General features: G+C 40.5%; 1 protein-coding gene across 27 annotated transcripts in view; it reads right to left on the reverse strand.

The window, feature by feature from the left end:
• ADGRL3 (adhesion G protein-coupled receptor L3) overlaps nt 1-19448 on the reverse strand; it is a 513383-nt gene that overhangs the window by 269490 nt on the left and 224445 nt on the right. For all 27 annotated transcript variants that reach the window (XM_032685704.1, XM_032685699.1, XM_032685696.1 and 24 more), the window contains exon 4: nt 5655-5868. In XM_032685704.1, coding sequence (XP_032541595.1) covers nt 5655-5868 — 214 coding nt within the window. The remainder of the gene's footprint in view (nt 1-5654; nt 5869-19448) is intronic.

Here is a 19448-nt window from a genome sequence, read left to right on the forward strand (position 1 = left end):
TCCCATTGCAGCATCTCAGTCCTTCAGAAATGCACTTCTCATGCCATCTGTGTGGTAACAAATTTAGAAAAATGAGTAGTATCTTGGCAATCTTTGCAAAATGTACTCAGGATGCAGAGGAGTGTGGTGGGGTTCCTACCAAATAGGGCATTCAATATCTGAGTCAGAGGTGATGACAGCATATAAGCAGGGGGCTGTTTTCTAAGAAATATGCCATTAATTTTGTACAGCCTAACATGACTGTGCTGCAATTCAGCTGAAGTCCTCTCATTCAGTCCTACTTATGGGCCTTGTTACTACAGAGCCTCCAGGTCTGCAGCTCTCCTTGTCCTCTGCACCTCCCCACACGCACTGTGAGAAGATAATTAATATAAAAGACTCTACAAGAACATCCCGAAATTAGTATGTTCAAAACCAGTGGCCACTCTATGAATGATTAACATGAATTATCCTATCTGTAAAATACAGATAATCCTGTCTCTTTATTTCCAAATGCAAGTGCAGATCATTGACATTTGAAAAGTGTCTCGAAAATCACAGGAACTGATAGCATCAATAACAGCACACCATGAGATGCAATATTATTACAATAATAATGGCACTCATTTCAGACTCCTGCATTTCTCAGGCCATCAACCAAAAACATTAACAAAACACAGCCCTTCAGGAGATGAAAAATCTTTGCAGTGTAATGCAAGCTGGTTCATTCAATTTCTTTATTCTCACCTAACCCTGTGCAAAGTGTCTGCTACCATCCTTCCAACTACTGAGAGAGTTGTCAGTGCCCCTCCTCATGTAAAAGGATTAGGCCCTCTGATGAAACTAAATGAAAATCTGAGAGCAGTCCTACACCCTTAATTGTACTTTTTGTTTTGGGTTGTGTTGGTTTTTTTTTAACTCCAAGTCTTGACCTGGAGGCATCATCAATGATGTCAACACTGAAACCACAGAGACAAACCATGCAAAATCAGACTCAAACCTAAAGGAAATTAGCTCAGCTAAGCAACTGCAGAACTGGCAGGGCATGCAGTACCTTCCCCAGCTGTGCCTCCTAGGGAGCTACCAGAAATTCCTTGGCTGCTTAGCCAGCAGAGGAGGGGACAAGAGCTGCAGCACCCACCTGACTGGCCCTGCCTTTCCCCTCACCAGAGAGCTGTGCTAGGGGCAGATGGCACTACGATGAGCTGCAGTGAAGCAGAGGGTACACATCCCACTGCACTGTGCAGGCTACACACCCTCCGACCAAGGAGATGCCGTTTCTCTGTCCTGGAAGCAGTGGGAAGCTCTGGGCAGGAGGTGTCTGGCCTGTGGGACACAAAATGGGTCCGGTGATCCTTTCAGAGAAGAGAGGAGAGAGCTGAGCAGCTTTGAGCCCTCATCACCAAGACAGAAGTGACAACAGCAGCACACAAGAGCTCTGCAAGGTTGTACTATGGTGAAAGGCAAACACTGCTTGATTTGCAAACTGAGCTCTCTGAGTTGCTGAGAGATACAAGAGTGGAAGGCTCTTGCTGGGGAACATCTTCTACATTCCAGATTTTGAAAAGGCAGAAAGAATTTTGCTTTGACCTTGAGAACAGCTGCTGAGACCTGTGAATATTTTTCCCATCTCTTCTGTTATGCCTGCTGGTATTGTCGTTCTGTCATATTATTCCATCCCTCCTTTCCTTTCTCCAGACTTAAGAGTAGCATCCAATGGTTGGGGTAGACAAGGATCCGAAAAGCAAAAGGAAAGCCTCGCTCTTGCCTTTAAGGCAAAAAATGCAATTGTTCTGTGTGTGTGTACCTACATGTCACGTACTTCCTACGGTTCCTACTTGGATTTCCCCCTTTCCCCTGCCCCTTTTAAAATTTAAGGTTAAAGCCTACAGAAAAGGATGTTCCAAACTACAAAGTTAAATGCAAAGGTGGTATGGAAAGCACACAGCTCTGTGAACATACATGCAAAAACTGATCTACCCATCTTCTTCCTTCTAGTGGCTCCAACCCAGGAAAGCACTAACACAGGTCTTCATTCCACAGAAGTCTTAAGCCCATGCTTTAAAAAGAAGAATGTGCTGGTGTATTTGTGTGCATTAAGGAGGAGGCAACTAAATGTTTAACTCCTGTGTCCACACTGCAGGCTTAAATTTGTGTGGTGCTCTTACGAGGCAATTGGCTCCACTGACTTGTAGTGAAACTACTAAGATTTTGCCTTTCTGAGCTGGGCATTTCTTCAGTGGAAAGCATATACAAGAAATTCAAGAGAGTACACCAAAAGCTATTTTTTTTTTCCTTTTTCTTTAGGGCAATTTTAATATACTAAACTGCAGTGTTAATGTTATAAAAACAAAGGCAACTCTTACGGGAATAGGAGGCTGCTTTTCCCCATTGTTGACAGAGAACCTTGGTTGTTTGAATGGATGATATGATAATTTTCTGGCACAGTTGCTCAAGGGAGGACATAGCAAAGACTCCCATGGTACCATGTACACAGTTTGCAATGGGAATGGTTAGAATTTAATTGTTACAGCCCTCAAAAAGACACTTCTCCAAAGCAAACATGCTACAAAATATATTTTTCTCTAATTAAATAAGACAAACTTCAGTTCATAAAGCACACTTTCTGAGTTGTTACAGGCAGCAGTTACTTGGATGCTTGAAGGAGGAGCTGGCAAGTTAAAAAAACCCAAAAAACCAAAATAGGCCACAGCGATTTAATTTTCTATAAAATAGCTCCCTACAAGCTGTTTAAATGTCCTTTACTTTAAGCAATACTCCAAAGATTCTAGAGATTTTCAGGGCAATGCTTGCAGTAAGAACTCCTTGTATTCCCTCTGCTCAGGGGGTTCCACAAACACACCATAAGATTTATGCCTTTCCCTTTCCAAATAACCTCATGTAGTCGTCTGCAAAAATTAATTTAAATAAGCACACAGAAGTAAAGAACAGGCTAGCTCAGGGTGTTGGGTTTTTTGTGTGGGTTTGTTTTTTTTTTTTTTTGCAGGGGGAAGAAGGGTGGGCTGAGAGTGCAATCACTAATGTCTACCATAAATCTGCTCTCCCTCGGCGTCAGCTCACAAACTAACACCACCTCTGTCTCATACATACTTTTTTCCCCATCTTTCCCTCTCTGCCTCCCCACAGCCACACCGTAATGTGTCTGAGTCGGCTGTACAGTGTTGCTGATTAAAAACTGCCAGTTGTTATAAAAACTTATTATACAATCTACAAGGAGACTGTGTATTTACGAATGCAATAATTAATCAATGAGTAATAAGCATGCACTGCGCATATCGTTTTTCTTTCCATACACAGCTTCAGTTACCATGCAAGTTTACACTGCCATGACAATCTTCAGTTCCCACAGCTGCTTCCCCACCCCACAGTGTTAGCAAAGACAAGCTCACTGTACTAAAGCCTGCGTTAATCTGCAAAACCACCCAAATACTGCTAAATTGATTAATTTTTGCAGGTAGAGGCTTTCAGAAGAAAATGGCATAGTTAGTGCCACAACTACTAGGCTGTCACAATTTTCCTTTTAAACTACTTTTTTCAGAGGCTCAGCTATGAAGTCTACTTGGAGCTGTGAGCTGACAGACTGGTTTGCATCTTAAGAACGTATTTCATTTTAATGGTTTTATTTTTAAATTGTTTCAACTCTTTAAATTAATGGAGATTAAAAAAAATGAGACTGACATAAAAATGCAAAGTAGAGTATTTTCCCCCTTTTTAGCTTGTCTTTTAACTAGAACCAGGTTATATTTATTTTCAAGAAACTCAGCAGTACCCAATAAAAGGATTGCACACTTATTCATAAAAATTGATCATCAAATGGCTTAAATGGAAAGAGCCATCACCCTTTCCTGAGCCTCTCTACTGATAAATGGCAGCAGGCAAGGCCCCACAGATATCAAGTCCAATAAGGATTTGCTTGAGAAGTTTTCCCCTCAGTGGCCAGCTTCTATGGCACTACTTTCTGCCCACTTGGAAACACAGAGATGCTTTGCTCCAGAGATGTGCTTCCCTGTCAAACTCTCTGCTAAGCCATTTGAGTTTGCACTGATGATACCTGGAGAAAAGGAATCAACGTAAGTTTTCATCCCAGTGCCTTGCGCACACAACATGATAATGTGTCCTCCCTGACCAAAGAGCTAACATCTATTGCACACTTGTTACACTTGGGGACTGACTGGAAGATTGCAGAGTTCTGCATTTGGCTCGGAAGCTGGTGCCTGGAGGACAATAACACATATATATAAAAATATTAATACTTTGTACTCTGTAACGGCCCACAAACGGATGACATGGTTTTATTCTGCCAATATGCAGAGGATTAAGGGTTTCTGCTTGAAGCCACTAACAACCTGAACATGAGAATTACAGTAATTCCACTAAAACCACACCAAATCCAGGGGACTGGCTGATGGCACGTTGTTACCCTTTCCACTTCTCTTGAAAACGTAGCTGGCATAATCTATAAACAAGACTTCAACCAGCTATGCAAGGAGGTCCAACTCAAATGGTCTAATAGGAGCCATCTCCAGCAAAAGGGACGTTTTTCATGAGACTTATCAGCATTCTGAGACCTAAATACTTGACATGGAGCAATTCTACGGGGAGGTCAAACCCAGCAGTTAGCATCTGAAACGCAGATGAAACTCAAGCTTTCTTTTCTTTTGCTCACCCCAGACCACTTTTAGTGCAAAACATCTCACAGCAAACAATCGTGAGATACTCCATTAAAACCTTGCACTGCTTTAAGCCATTAGGTCACCACGCAAACACTGCTGCCGTGATGTCAATTAGCAACACTTTGCCTATGTCAATACCATTATTAATACCTTGAAATACTAATCTCTATTGCTAATTAACAGTCAAATGTAGTGAATAATTATTCATGTATTAGGAAAAATTTACTGAATGCAATTACATGTCAAGAGCTGTGACTTATGAATCCTTCCCACAACGCCGCTTGTGCCAGAAAATATCCTTAAAAATTGAGCAACAGTTACAGGCTTTCTATAACCAGGATTCCTCTACGTTGGAAAAAACTGATAGGCCCTGGTTCTGCAATACAGGAGCCTGTCTACATGGCTTGTATCTCAGCTACCATTTCCAGATGGAGCAGCCACACTCAACAGCTATAGTTACTACACAGAAATTTAGCAAGTCTTCTGCAAGACCAATGTGAATACCAATCCTTGACTGGAAATTCAGATCCTCCCTAAAACTAAGTCTGGTAACACAAGGAATGAAGCAGACACTTCTTTGTGTTTTCAAAACTGTAAATGTTATTCTGAACACAAAATGTTAATTGTTTGAAGGAGATTACTGGCCTTCTGTTTGGACATAGCACAAGAACCACTGAACATTCATTTGAGAAAGATTTCACTTCTATTCTCATTAAGAGCCTTGATATTTAGGTATTTCAGAGGCAAAACTGGAGAATCAAGTTGACTGATCAGTAGTACACACAGCAAATGTTATTTATATTGCGTGATGCTAAACCAACTCCATTAAACCCACAGTTTAGCAACGATAGCTGTAATTCTGTGCACATACATACAGACTAAGTACCTGCATTTTCTCATGCAAACACACACACAAACTGGTGTGTACATTCCGGATTAAAAAACCAACAGTCAGCAAACAAAGAATATTAAATACTATACCTTTGAGTCATAATCTTATAGGCATCTGGCAGATAACAGCGGATATTCTCCATCTGAGCAGGATCAGAGTCACAGATTTTATCGTCAGTCCTCCCGTAGTTGGCACTTTCGATCATGATAACATCTGTTCCTGGGCAGCGCAGCTCGATGGGGTAACTCTCACAGGACAGCTCCCTTCGGACCACAGCCATGGGGACCGGGGCTCGGCTGAAAGCTGCAAGGATTAACACAGGAACACAGTAAACATTTACTTTCCATGCTGAGGCTAAGATTAAAAGCGGAGTGACGTTTAGCAGCAGGTTTTATCCATGTGTTGCACTGAGATAGTTTCTGTACCATTGAGATACGGTCTGTAGAAACGGGGTCCGATCGCTGGCTTACTGCCTCTCCAGAGAAATTACTTCTCCACTTAGTGACTTGATTTTCTCATCTCAAAAAAACCCTGAAGAGATCCCTTTTATATAGGGCTTTAGAAATCTCCTATTGAAAGAGGTAAATAGCAACTATGGTATTGTTATTACTTCTACTTACCAGGTGAAAAGCTAGTTGGTTTTGATATATAAAATTACAGCCCTGTGTTGTACTTGATCAGGCAAAGGAAATTTTATGACAACGAGCAATCCAAGCACCAGGATCCCACCTGCTCAGCAAGACTGCACCTGTCCTACAGCAGATGTAATAACATCTGTATTGCTCCTGGTCCTTTTCTTGGTCCTTAGAAAATGAGAGGCTGATGGCTTTTGTTGTAGCCTGCAGCATGCCAGGGGATGGCCTGTGGGTTCTGGCAATCTTCCCGAAGTTTGGGCCCTGCAGTGATATTTTCCATGGAAAGGACAATTTATGGGACACTGCATGATTTAAGTTCAGTCTTAGTTTTGTGTCGGATTTGCCTAGATGGTCAAATACTTGACAAATACTTGTAAAATTAGAGAGCTCTCAGAAATCTTACCTGTTTTAAAAGAAATCCAGGCTACAGTTTGCAAAAGAAAAAAGAAACACACTTTGAGATGCCTTGAAAACAAAGCCCTAAAAGTATTAGTAAATAAACTCACTAGACAACAAGCAATTGTATTTCTCATCCTTACAGCATCTTTGATCCAAAGATCTTAAACAGCTTGATGAAAGTGAATATATTAATCCCCAAATATCCATATGAAGTAGCTATGCATTGTCTTTCTTATCTCAGTAGCAGAAGGGTTATGCGGCTTCCAGAAGATCTCATGGGAAATCCATGGTGAAGCTGGGAACCAAATAATTGTTTCCCAGCCTAGCACACCAGCCGCAAACTGAAACAAAAGTCAACTCTTTTCCTTACTTATTCCACAAGAATGAAAACTCACCCACAGCAAAAAGGCTTCCAGCTGCAGGGATGAGGTGCCCTCCTAGCTACACATCATACCACCTCCAACCACAAAACTCAACATACAAATCAAGCCTGTATCTGTGTGATGGTCACAGAGCAACCAGTGAAGCTTTAACCCTCTAGTAGATCCATGGCCCATCTGACACCAAAAATCTTTCAGCAACTCACTTTCCCTGGGCTCCATTATAAAAACACCAAAATACCCTCTCCCCAAAACTGAAAACCCCATCCAGTGTTCTGCTGTCTTGTCCCAGAAAACTTCCATGTGGTACATGCATGCCAAGTTTGTGTATGGAAAATAGGAGCATATTGACGTTTCTCGGAACATCCCTTAACCATATCAAGGCTGTTCTATCTGTCTGGCAGGCAGCAATCCAACATATTAATTTCCACGAAGCCTTCTATTCTTGTCAGTTATCTCATTTACGTATTACTGGACAGATAAACATTCCCATTTCTGTAAATTTACAGGGATTACTCCAATATCAGATCCTTACTCATGCACTACAGTTAAGGACTAATTGCCAAACTCCCAAGACAGACATGAGCTTATTCTTGACTAACAGCTTCTACAGTTGGCATAGTTTTAGGGTTTGGATCATGTAAGATGCCCTGGTTTCCCTGACATTGGAGAAATAGTTTTACCCTGGGCTTATATTGCACCATACACTTGTGTAATGAACTAAATTCTTACTGCAACCAACTTCTCCTGTTACAAAAGGAGGGAAATGAGGAGGACAAGCATGAACCTTTAAGATGCAATACCTCAAACCTCTAAGACGCAATACTTCATTCTTACCCTTGTCTTTATGTCACTAATCAAAAACAAGGTAAGTGGAGGAAGGATGGGACAAAGTTAAGAGACAACATTTGATCAAAGAGATAAGCCAACCAGAAAGACAGAGTCAGCAGAGCCCAGCAATTTTAGCCAGCCCTGCAAACAATATCAAGAGGTATTAAGTCCACTTACAGGGATCTGTCCACAGAAGCCTGCAGCAGGCTCTGCTCTGCGATACACTATGGCAACAGGCCAGTGCTGACCAAAAAACTTCTGATGCCAGGCTTCTCATTTTGGAAAAGAGCTGTGGTGAGCTCTCTTTTCAAGCCTGTTCTGTACTAAATCTGAGCAGATTGGTGACATGGGAGGCAGAAGGTTTCTAGCAGCTTTTGGCAGAACGCTGAGGCCAAGGGCCCTCCCTCCTCCTGCCATGTGCTTAGATGACTCCTATTAACTGTCAAAGAAATGACAAAATGAGATTTACAGGCAATATTAGCTGTGGGGAGCTATGGTTTGGCCAGGCCCAGGGTCAATTTGGATCCTTTTCTCTGGACAGTTAATGTATGCTATAAAAAGGGCAAAGACAGTTGCTAATACTACTTTACTTTCTACAGTTCCCACTACAAAACACAAACTTCTGACCAACACAATTCAGAAAATATATTTTTGCTCTTAATTCCTGTGTTGGTTTTCTTTTGGGTTTTTTGGTTGTTTTTTTTTTTGGTTTTGGGGGGGGGGGTTGTTGGTGTTTTTTTGTTTTTTTGGTTTTTTTCAGTATCTATTCTATATCATAGAATAGTTATATCATTCTATAAGCACATGATGGCTGAGGAAAACCCTACTTAAAATCACAATAATTAACTGCCTGAGAATTCACTCATACAAACCTGGTGTATTTGTCAAAAAGCAATACCGTACATACGTAGCTAACCTTAATGCTTCCGTTTTGTTGGAAATAAGATGTTAGGAACTGCTACCAGCAAATGACAAAGCTGTTTAACATGTTTCTGTGGTACACTGAGAGCACACTTCTTGCATCTTGGGCATGTTTCCTGTACAAGAGACTCTACAGCACTGATCTACTAAAATTGCATGGATGTCAGTTCCAAGTACCCCCCTAACCCCAAAAAATCCAAACCAAAACTGAACACCCCTTCCCCAGAGTAACAGTTCATGTTCTACTTTCCGTTAAAGAATCTCTGGACAGGTGAAAACATTTTTAGATTTGGCTTTCAGTTTCCTGGAATTCACCTTTTTGCTTCTCACTTTATCACTTGCCTGCTTGCCATTAGAAGGACAGCTTTCACTTACAGACACCTCCCTGTGGTATCAGAGTCAACATTTGAATTTATTTTCTGGATATAAAGGATAAGAGCAATTTGACCCTAGAAAAACTGTAGAAGTAGCTGAATAGTGTAATACAACATGATCTTCTATCATGCTTTCTACTAAAGGAATAAGCACGTGTTTTCCATCCTGACATTGTCCACCAAATCACTCGCTCTGGATGGCTTTTTCTTCTACCCTGATATCTGCAATAAAGACTCCAAAGTGAGATTAGAGCCTGGCTGTTTACATTCTTGTAAACACATTTCTTGATGTTGTGTCCCTATATGATAATCTTACTTAATCATTTTTACTGGTTTTCCTATAAGGAGCAGTGATGTTTTGCTTTTTGCCATGAAACAAGATACATCAAAGCCCATCTGTGAAATACACAGCTCGATTGTATTAATTCATTAATACACTTCTCTCTTCTTTGAGCAGCTCCCTATCTTTGCAGTCTCTCACTGAGCTCCTTATTTAATCTCCTAAATAAGTGACCTAATTGTTGGCTTGAAGTCAAGAGGAGCCGATGGCTGCTCACTACTTTGGAAAACAGGTGTCTTTTTCCAGGATCCTATGTGCAGACAGCCATCTAAATACAGAACTTAAAAAGAGGGTTTTTCAAATTCTTTAACATTTAAATGTGTGCCAACTTGAGTTTCATAAGTGCAGCCATTTGGTGGGAAATAATCCTCCCGAGCTTCTGCAGAGCAAAGTGAGAGCAGAGGGTGAAAAGGCAACAGATAATGACAGGATTTTATCTGGGCGATTTAGAACTTCTTTGTCTCTGCTAATTTCAGGAGCTGGAAAATTAAGTAAGTCATCAAAATCTTGTGCTTTTTCTCCCCCTCGCTTTTGACCTCAGAACATAATTGCCTCTTGTCATGCCTGCAGGGCATGGGCTTGTAGTTATCACTGTGTGCTTAATCAAATGCCAAAATAGCCTTTAAATTATGTGTCTTCTTGGCTGCTAGAGACTTGTTGAGCTCTGTTACATTTAGAGGCATGATGGTAGTAGATGTACTTTTAGAAGAGAAGTGTGGGTTGATGCTTTTAATTAGGTTTTATACGCAATTTTCCCAGCAAAATCATGTTCTGGCTCAGAATTTTCAGCCTGAAATTTCAGTGCATATTTAAGGGCAGTGAAACAAAAGCTGGAAATGCAGAGATAATTATTTTCACAAGCTCTGTATATGATTTGGTCTGCCCAGCTAAATACCTAACTTCCTGTTCCCAGGCACAAACATAGCATGCCGAGGGAAGAGGTCTCCTACTAATTTGGAGGAATGCTTCTCTGTTTGTAATTTTGCAGGACTTAATATTCCCACAGTTCACCTTGACTCTGTGGGGGTTAAAAAAATCAGAAACTAATAATAATAAAAAAAATCAACCCTCCCCTTATTCTCTAGTCCACTCAGGTGTAGGTAGGGGCAGAAACCCCTTTCAGTCAATGAGTCAATAGGCTTTGTAGGACTCTGTCACTCCCTGACAAAAAGCACACACTTAAGTGCTTTTCTAAGTCAGGGTCCTACTTTTCTCTATTAAGATATAAAGTCTCATCAGTGCATATTTACAGTATGCAAACATTGCTCAGTATTTCTTCTCTGTTCCTCCTCTTCCTTAATCCAAATTATACCTGGCCTCTGATCTCAAGAATAATATTAGTAGTAAACAAAAGCTCAGGTTAAAGACAGTGACAACAAACATTTCTCCAATGTACAATACTCCCATTCCCCAGTATCTTCATTGCTCACAAATGTCAATCTAGTTCTGACAAGCTTAAAAAATGTTTAGTCCAAAGTTCTCTGAAATCTTATGATTAATATGGAAATACCATTCTCTTTCCCCCACTTTCTCTACAGATACTGACAACAAATAAAAGAGCAAAGACCTCTGTCTTTTCTAGAGGGATAGGGTAGAAAAACCTTTCTTCTACTCTCAGCCTGCAGCGGGGTTAAAGGTCCATCCTACAGACAATGGCTGGTGCCAAGACATTGCAGCAAATGCTTGCAACATCCGTATCCAGCTCCCCTGGGGAAGAAATGAAGGCTGAGTGCAGCCAGCGTGGCCAAACAGCTGAAGCCATCAGCAGTGCCAGGCTGAAGCTGGACAGTCCTGGTCTCCACTCCTATCTCTCACCTCTGTGCCTCAGTTGATTGCTGTCTCATCTATAAAAATGGGAAAATTATCTTATCTCCTCCATTAAGCACTCTGACCTCCTACAAAAAGGAAGATGAGAACTAGATATATCCTCAGAAAGTGAAGAATCTGGCTTCTCCCTGGGATTCCCCCTGTTAAGCAAATACCCACATCCTCCTAGACTATCCTGGCCTTTCTTACTTTATAGAAGATATCAAAACCAATTTGTAACTTTCCTTTGGGCACCATCACCAGATGTAGTGATTCTCCTTACCCAGCAAAGAGCCAGCTATGAACAGACTTCACAAACTGCAAGAGCAATTTCTCATATGGTGGGATGGCGTATACAAAAAAAAAAAGACAGGAGACAAACACAAGACTGTGCAACACCCCAGCCATGGCAACTAAAGAAAAGTTAAAAAACCCACAAAATCCTCACATCCTTCCCTGTGCATTTTATGTGGAGGTTGAGATTAACTATCCATAAATTGCTTAATCTACCTCCATTATAACACTCAAGTGGCCTCTGCTAGGTATTTGCTCCTAGGTTGTATGAGTGAAAATACAATAGATATTCATCTGCACGTTTATATCTGATGCCCTCCTTCACAATTAAAAGGATACACAGGAGAAGGTTGTAGTAAACACAGAAGGAGTTTTCTACAGGGACTGCTAAAACTCACACACAGTCAATGCATTTTCTTACAGAGGTGACATAGCCAAGGATACAAACAGGAGCACCAAAAAAGCCTAGCCAAGTCCCAAACTCCACATCTCTGAAGCAATACTCTGCCCACACACAGCAGCCTCATGGGAAGTACCTTTCATTTCTATAGCAGATCTCCTTTCTCATTTCTAGACACCCTAGAGGTCAGATCTCAAAAGGATGATGCACAACCACACTTTGGATGCCCAGAAAGCCCAGGGACAGCAGCCAGAGGATTAAGCACCAGACAGCTACATCCTGGGGTACTTCTACTATTCACACTTCATACCACCGATATTCCTCATCTCCTTGCCATGTTCAGCAGGTAAATATCCTTCTTCTCTACCCTCACTCTCCCAAACCCTAGCTCAAAATAGGGAGAAGTTTTCCTCATTAGTAAGAAGCATTAGATTCTCTTAGACTCTAAGTATTAGAGTAGCTCTTCCTAGAGGGATAAAGAGAAAAGAAATTCACAGAAAACAGGACTGGTGAATGATCACCAGAAAGAGGAAAGAACAGTGAAGTGGATGCATTTGTACCTAAGGATGAGTGTTCACAAGGGAAGCTGGTCATAGCAATGCCCTATGAGGAAAGAAAAAGAAGTGATAAAAGAACAAAACCCGAGAATCCAGACTGTAGCCATGAATGGAGCAGTAGGAAGTGGTTGAGAACATATAAAGGCAGACTGACCCAGAGACCCCCAAATCAGGCCTGTGAGAGAAAGCAGTGCATCAGCAGTACTGTGCTTTCTTTGCAATCCTCCATTCCCATCTTCTGGGTCTCATGGGCTGCTGTCTCATTAGTGAGTGATGGGAAACTGAGAATTGCAACAAACATTTCCTTTGACAAGGCCTCATCTTCACAAATTTCTCACTTGAGAGGTGAGTACCTCTGAAGCTAAAACTTACACTGGAACAAGGCATCACCATGCTGCTCAACAGACAGCGGTCTAGGGTAAGTCAGCCTATCAGGATAGTGTTGCTGAAGGGAGAGTGGATCCTGCTTCCTCCCCAAAACAAGCCAATGGTTCAGTTGCTGGTTGTGCATCCAGTTCTGGTGCTTGCTGGACCCCTTCTCAAGACTGGACAACTCAATAATTCACCAAGAAACTAAACCAGCAGGGAGAGGAGGTGGGGAGGGAGCAGTTTCTGCTGGACTGATAGAATTGAATCAGCTCAGAAAAGGTTAGCTAAGGTCAGAGAAAGAAAGCAAAGGATTTTTAGAAGGAAGGGACGCTGAATTTAGAGTGCTTTTCAAAAATACATGACAACCTACCTTCAAATTAGAGGTCAGAAGCACAGTCCCAGTCTGAGCTAAATGTCACTAATGAATTTAATTAAAGAAGAAGCAACAAGTTAAGAACAACAGACAAATAGAACATGTTCTCCAAGGGAAAGGCTGAATGCAAGTTCATTAATATTTAGGCCTCATCACAAGAAAAAAGCTATTCCCAAGTACCTTTTCCTTTGCAGTGGATCATCTAATTTGTAACGAAAGGCACACATGAGGAGATACTTGGATACAAATGTTCTTTAAATTCATAGGCTTCCTTTATGTGAATTAGCTTTCAAGTGTAAGAAAACAGTGAACAGACAGGGCAAGTGTCAGTGCTTAAAGTTCTGCACCAGCACATAAGATCTATAACCAACCCTTATGCTAAACTTGCCCTCCAGCCTAACAGTGACTTTACTTAAAATATGTGGCTTTCAGATCGTGGTCCATAACACTGAGACATTTGTATTCTCCACAAAGGAAGCATTAGGTTCTGAGCCACAGGGACCAGTCCTTCTTACAAATCCATACACCACAAATTTCACTGGCGTCTTTAGTAAGGTAAAACTTGTCATTAATTTCTTACCCAACTCAAAGTTACTGTTGCTATAATAGGCCCTTCGCTATCTCAAAACAAACAAACAAACAAAAAAACAAACAAAAAAACCCCCAAACAAACAAAAAACCAAAAACCAAACCAAACCAAACAAACAAAAAAAAAAACCAAACCCAAACACCAAACCAAAAACAAATCAGAGAAGCTTTGACTTTGACACTGCTGAACAACCTTGATGTCTCAAATTTAATGCAGCACAAATTAATGTGGTGAAGCAAGTAGGATTTGAGTAATAAAAAAAATTTGCCCCATTTCAAATTACTCCACTGTAGCTTTTTATTGTAGCCATTAATAAGGGTAATTTTTTTTAATCTCAGATAAAAACTTTTATAAACCACCATAGTAGGTATAATCACAGAGGCAGTTAGATAAATGATTATCAAGGGTTTAGCCTAAGAACATTAAGGAAAAAGAATCTGTTTATAATTTTCAGATTTCATATTAAATCATAAGCTCATTTAAAATTATACTTTGTTATTGTCTCCATTTAAAACACTAGCTTAAATTCCTACTCTTTTTAATAGAATGCAAAGATGAAATAATTTTCCTGTTACCAGTAGAGCTTTTTTAGGTGTGTCATCAGAATGGGCTTCAGGAGGGTTTAGTTGTGACCCCAGATGGCTACTGCTCAAGTGCTGAGGACGTGCTCTTCCGCATCATTTGTACCACTGTGAACTGGGAGGTGGCAGCCCTGGGCCACAGGAAGCAAGATAAGGATAAGCTGGAGAAGACCAAGACCCAAATGCATCCACAAAATCAGAGATGGTCTGCCATGGAGGATGATACAGAGGCCAAATTTGACTTCTATCTCATCAGAGGAGGGGGGGGGAAAAAGGGGGGGCGGGGGAAACAGGGAACCCCAAAGACAAAACCACACCAAACCAACTAACCAACCCCAAAACACAAATGTCAGTAAGAGACCCAGTGAACTCAGCAGGTTCAGAAATCGCTTTAAGGCTGTTGAAAATCAGACAGGTTAGATATATTCAGAGCTTTGTTGAAGAGCTGCAAATAATAGATTCCTACCAAGTAACACCTCCTCAAAGTTAAAGTTTAATTTTGATTTACAGTTCCCTGAAAAGCCTCTGAAGGGAAACATTAAAGCTCTTGTAGAAGTATCTGCATTATTACAGAAATGATGAACAGCAGAGTAAAGATTACTTTGTGCTGTTCACAGACTTGTTTACCAGAGCAGTAAATCTATTTTTAACTTTGTATTGCCCAGAAAAGAGAAGTGTGTGAAATCTGAAGAACTGTCCAGAGAAAAAGACAGGCAGGCAAAAAGAATTTCTACCAAAGTACTAGAGCCTGTCATTCAACTATCTGTAGAAAAGGCTGGGATCTCAAATATTTATCATTTAAACCAATTGCTTTACATCACCAAAGGCCAAGTATGACTCCTTCAGAGTTCATTTTACAAGAAGTTACCCAGACCTTTGTGACTAGACATCTTTAAGAAGTAATATGGCTAAACTATAGATCACTAAATAAGTAACTGATTTTTCTTGGTGTTTAAGATACCACAGCTCCTTTGAGTCTCTGACACAAATAACAACAGAGAATTTGTTCTTTCCACTAGCCATAAGTATGAAAGTTTTATAAAGAAGTCTGAGACTGCTCTACGACCTTAACTTCTCAGAATTGCATGCCATTATATATTTATTTTTTTATATCTATGCACAAGCTTCTATAAAGGCATGATATCCTGTGTAACAGGCAAAATGGAAAGTGTAGTTTTCTACACAGCAAGATGACATTTGGGGTACCCTACTCAGCACACCATAAAGGCCACTGATTTTTAGATACCAGTGAGTGCTTCTTAGGAAGACCCGTGAGTAATCTACAAAGACAACCCAGTCCCCTGCTTCTGGATGAGGTTTTCCATTACATATATGAGCTCCACCTCAGGCATGGAGCCATGGGATGGATCTAAGATCCTTTTTGCTAATACACTAACAAGAAGTACAAGTAGGCTGTGGCAAGCCATTCTTTGCAGTCCTCTGAATCATGACTCCCCAGATTCTGATGTTAACTCCCTCCCTTCTTTGACCTCAAAAGATCAAGGATTTCATTAAGAGTTGCTAGCAGTTTCAAAGAGTTGCTTTGAAGAAGCATACACATTTATCTGAACAGTGACCAACTTTATTTACTTCTCCTCAATCTTAACAATAAAAAACAGTAGGAGAATTAAATTTGGGGAATGAGCTGAAACATGCACACTTGCTCCAGGTAAAAATATATTCCAAGTAAAAGCAAATTTTCGGGGAAATCACATATTTTTGCCTGCAGATACCCCTTCTCCTCAGAAGAAAATAGCAAAACATTAAAACTAATGAATTAACTCCACAAAATGGTTCACTTACTAGGAAACACAACTAAAATCTTGAGTGATGAAGTTTGCTATTGCACCCACCTGCTCGTGACAAACACTGTGCTTAATTATTTTCCCACCCAACGCAGCCCGTGCAAATATTGCTCTAGAAACACTATATACCTAAATATGCATGCATATATACATATACACATATATATTGTGCACATATACAGATATATATACATATATACACTGCCCATCTCAAGGTGAATCACAAAAATAAAAATAAATCTGAAATAATGCTCAGCTGTAGGTTCCCAGAAATGCTCTGAACAGTAACTGCTTCCAGAAGAGTTGGGTGAACAATGCTGCGCCATAGCTGAGAGCTTCTGGCCTTTGTAGTAGGGAGGAAATGCACATCCTATGGCACCACCAGGACTGCCAGGGCACAGCAGTGTGGTCAAACTCACAATATTTGTATCTTCAGTACATGCTCTGAATCCTGACCTAACACACCCCCCAGCTGAGGTGCCATCCCAGGAGACATGTTACCACTCATTTTCCAGCCCAGCCTTCAAAGTGGTTAACAAGAGACCAAAAAGCATTTTAAAAATCAGCAATAATAAGTATGAATAGTCACAGAGACATTGTGCTCAGGAAAAAAATCCAACCTGGTACTGGTTAAAAGGAAATCCTATTTTATTAAAGTCCCTGCAGCACTGGATATCATGATTCATTACTTGTTCTGTGGGAGACTGTGGTGGTCGTTCACAGACACCAGTGTGTACGACTGAACAAAAAGAGGGTCTGTGCCCCAGAGGACACTTTAAAGAGAAGAGGAAATGTGTTAAGATTAGGAGCAAGAGCTACAGTGGCACAGAAAAGGATAGTCATGCAGCATGGGTTACAAAGAGGTGCAAATACTATACTTGAGGGCACAATATTCACCAGCTCAACAAAAATACGGTTGGAAAAAAAAAAAAATTATCTAACTTGCTTCAGGAGAAAACCACTGAAAACAACTATGATGAATGGAAGACTTTTTTATCCTTTTTTTTTTTTTTTAAACACAATCACTAAACTTGTTTTAAATTGTTCTTCTCCAAGAGGTAGATGAAAGAAGTAAATCTTTTCCTGATCTCTCTGGCAGCAAAAACCAGGATCTAATCGCCCAACAAAACCAGAGAGAGATAGGTGGCCTAAAGGCAAAAATGTTTTTAATACAATAACCTGATGAAAGAGGCCATTCCTCCTTCCCCTACAGATATGGCTTCAGAGAGCGCATGACTTTTTTCAAACCCCAGACAAGACAGCGCTGCCAGGACACAGGAGAATGCTCAGACAGAAGGGTACGGGAAGGGGTCTTGGAAAATCAGCAGGCCAAAGCTAATTCAGGCATGCCTGGGCACTGCAACTCAGTCAAGCAACAGCATCCAATGCAGTTTCTCTCATCAGTGAGAAGAGACACAGAATCCAACACCTTCAACTGAGCAGTCCCTATCAGCCAGGAGAGATTTAGGAGACCAGAATAACGCTGACCTTAGGCTTACAGAGTCCTGGCTTTGACCTCTCAGGACAGAGGACGGTCTAGGCAGCTTCACTCAAGATTGACTGAGAGTGGCACATGGGTGAGGGTTGGGGTGCTGCTACATCCAGGGCTAGGGATACCCTCCAACAAGACTGGGAGGCAGGCAGCCTGCAGGCACCCAGACCCCCACCCAGCACTGACTGAGGCACTTGCTAAATCCTCTGTGCTGTTTCTCCCTAAAGGGTTTTGAAGGACTCTTTGTAGTTAGAAAAAAAGCACCAGGGAAAGGTTTCCAGATAACTGTTTCTGGGAGATTATTAATTAAATTTCTAATGTAATTATGTTGCAGTACATTTAAGTGCACTTTATAAATAGAAACTGACTTTTATCTAACAAAGGATCCATTTCAAGCGCTTTTCCTCTATCTATAATATTCATTTCCTTTTCTACCTGTTTCAAGCATTGTTCTTCTAGAGTTATTTATGCTGCACATACAGAATTTTCTGTGTTTTCTAGGAATAAAATTGTTCCATACTTCCATCACCTTGTGTTTTCTCTCCATATTTGTGGAAAGCATTCTGCTGTCACTGCTCTCCAAGGACATTTTTGGAGTACAACAAAAAACCCTCATAAAAGAATTCAGATTTTTCTACTTACAGTTCTTCTATGCCCCCTATTACTCTGTAATAAAGCTCCTTAAATTATGTAGGGTAAAAAACTGCTTTTGAGGGGCTGAGGGCAATTACCTGGGCAAAATACAAACGGTCACTGAGCAAGTTTGTTGTTAAACCAATCCTCTCTGGAAAAAATAAAGTATTTTTTGATGCACAGTAATATTTGCCCTTATTGCTTTCAGGTGGAGACGCTAACACACAAGACTCTCTACTGGTGGAGGTTTGCACTACGGACCTAATTCCAATAAGGAATGAGGAAGAGAAACTCCTGAATATCTCTCTGCAACTTTTTCCCCCGCATTAATATCAGGGAAGTATAGATCTGGGAATCTCACACCATGACTTGCAAAACCATTACAGTATTGAAGCCTACTTCTGATCATTAAAAGTTAAGGAAATTTTAGTGAGACTGTCTCTGTGTAATTTCATATAGGATCCTGTTCTAACAAATAATTTGATCACAGAAAAACAAAACAGACAAAAATAAACAAACAACAGCAAAACCCCAAACCAAAACAGAAACACACAACAAACAAAAACCCCCACAGACGTCTGTGAGCAAATAACCCTGAACCAATGTAACTTGGTAATCAAATTCACTGTCCTGACTAGTAACACATATACTTGAGGGTTTTACCCAGGATAGCTCCTCATAGATTAAAATATTTCACACAAAATTAAACAGAAACAAAGATTTAAGATTAAAAACACAGACAGTAAACTGAGAAGTCTGTTCCAGATGACAAAATCCCCAACTCTGTAATCATGAGAAAAAGCTTCTTTTGTTAAATAGTCTACCCTCATTTAACAAAAAAGAAGACAAAGGCAGCAATGTAGTTAACAAGTACAAATTACAGTTTGGAAATACAAACATGTAGTGCTAAAAGCTCAAAATACAAATGAAATAACTGTAGACCATCAAACTCAGAAAAATTATGCTGGTTAAATTTTTAAAGCAGCAGCAGTATTTTTAAAATAGTGAGGTTTGTGGGTAGAAGACAACCAGCTATCAAACACAAAATGAACTTCCTATAAATATTCAGTAACTCACTCCAATCTGTATTTGGAAAGAAGCAAA

Source organism: Chiroxiphia lanceolata, chromosome 4 (assembly GCF_009829145.1).
Source record: "Chiroxiphia lanceolata isolate bChiLan1 chromosome 4, bChiLan1.pri, whole genome shotgun sequence".
Taxonomy (NCBI): Eukaryota; Metazoa; Chordata; class Aves; order Passeriformes; family Pipridae; genus Chiroxiphia; species Chiroxiphia lanceolata.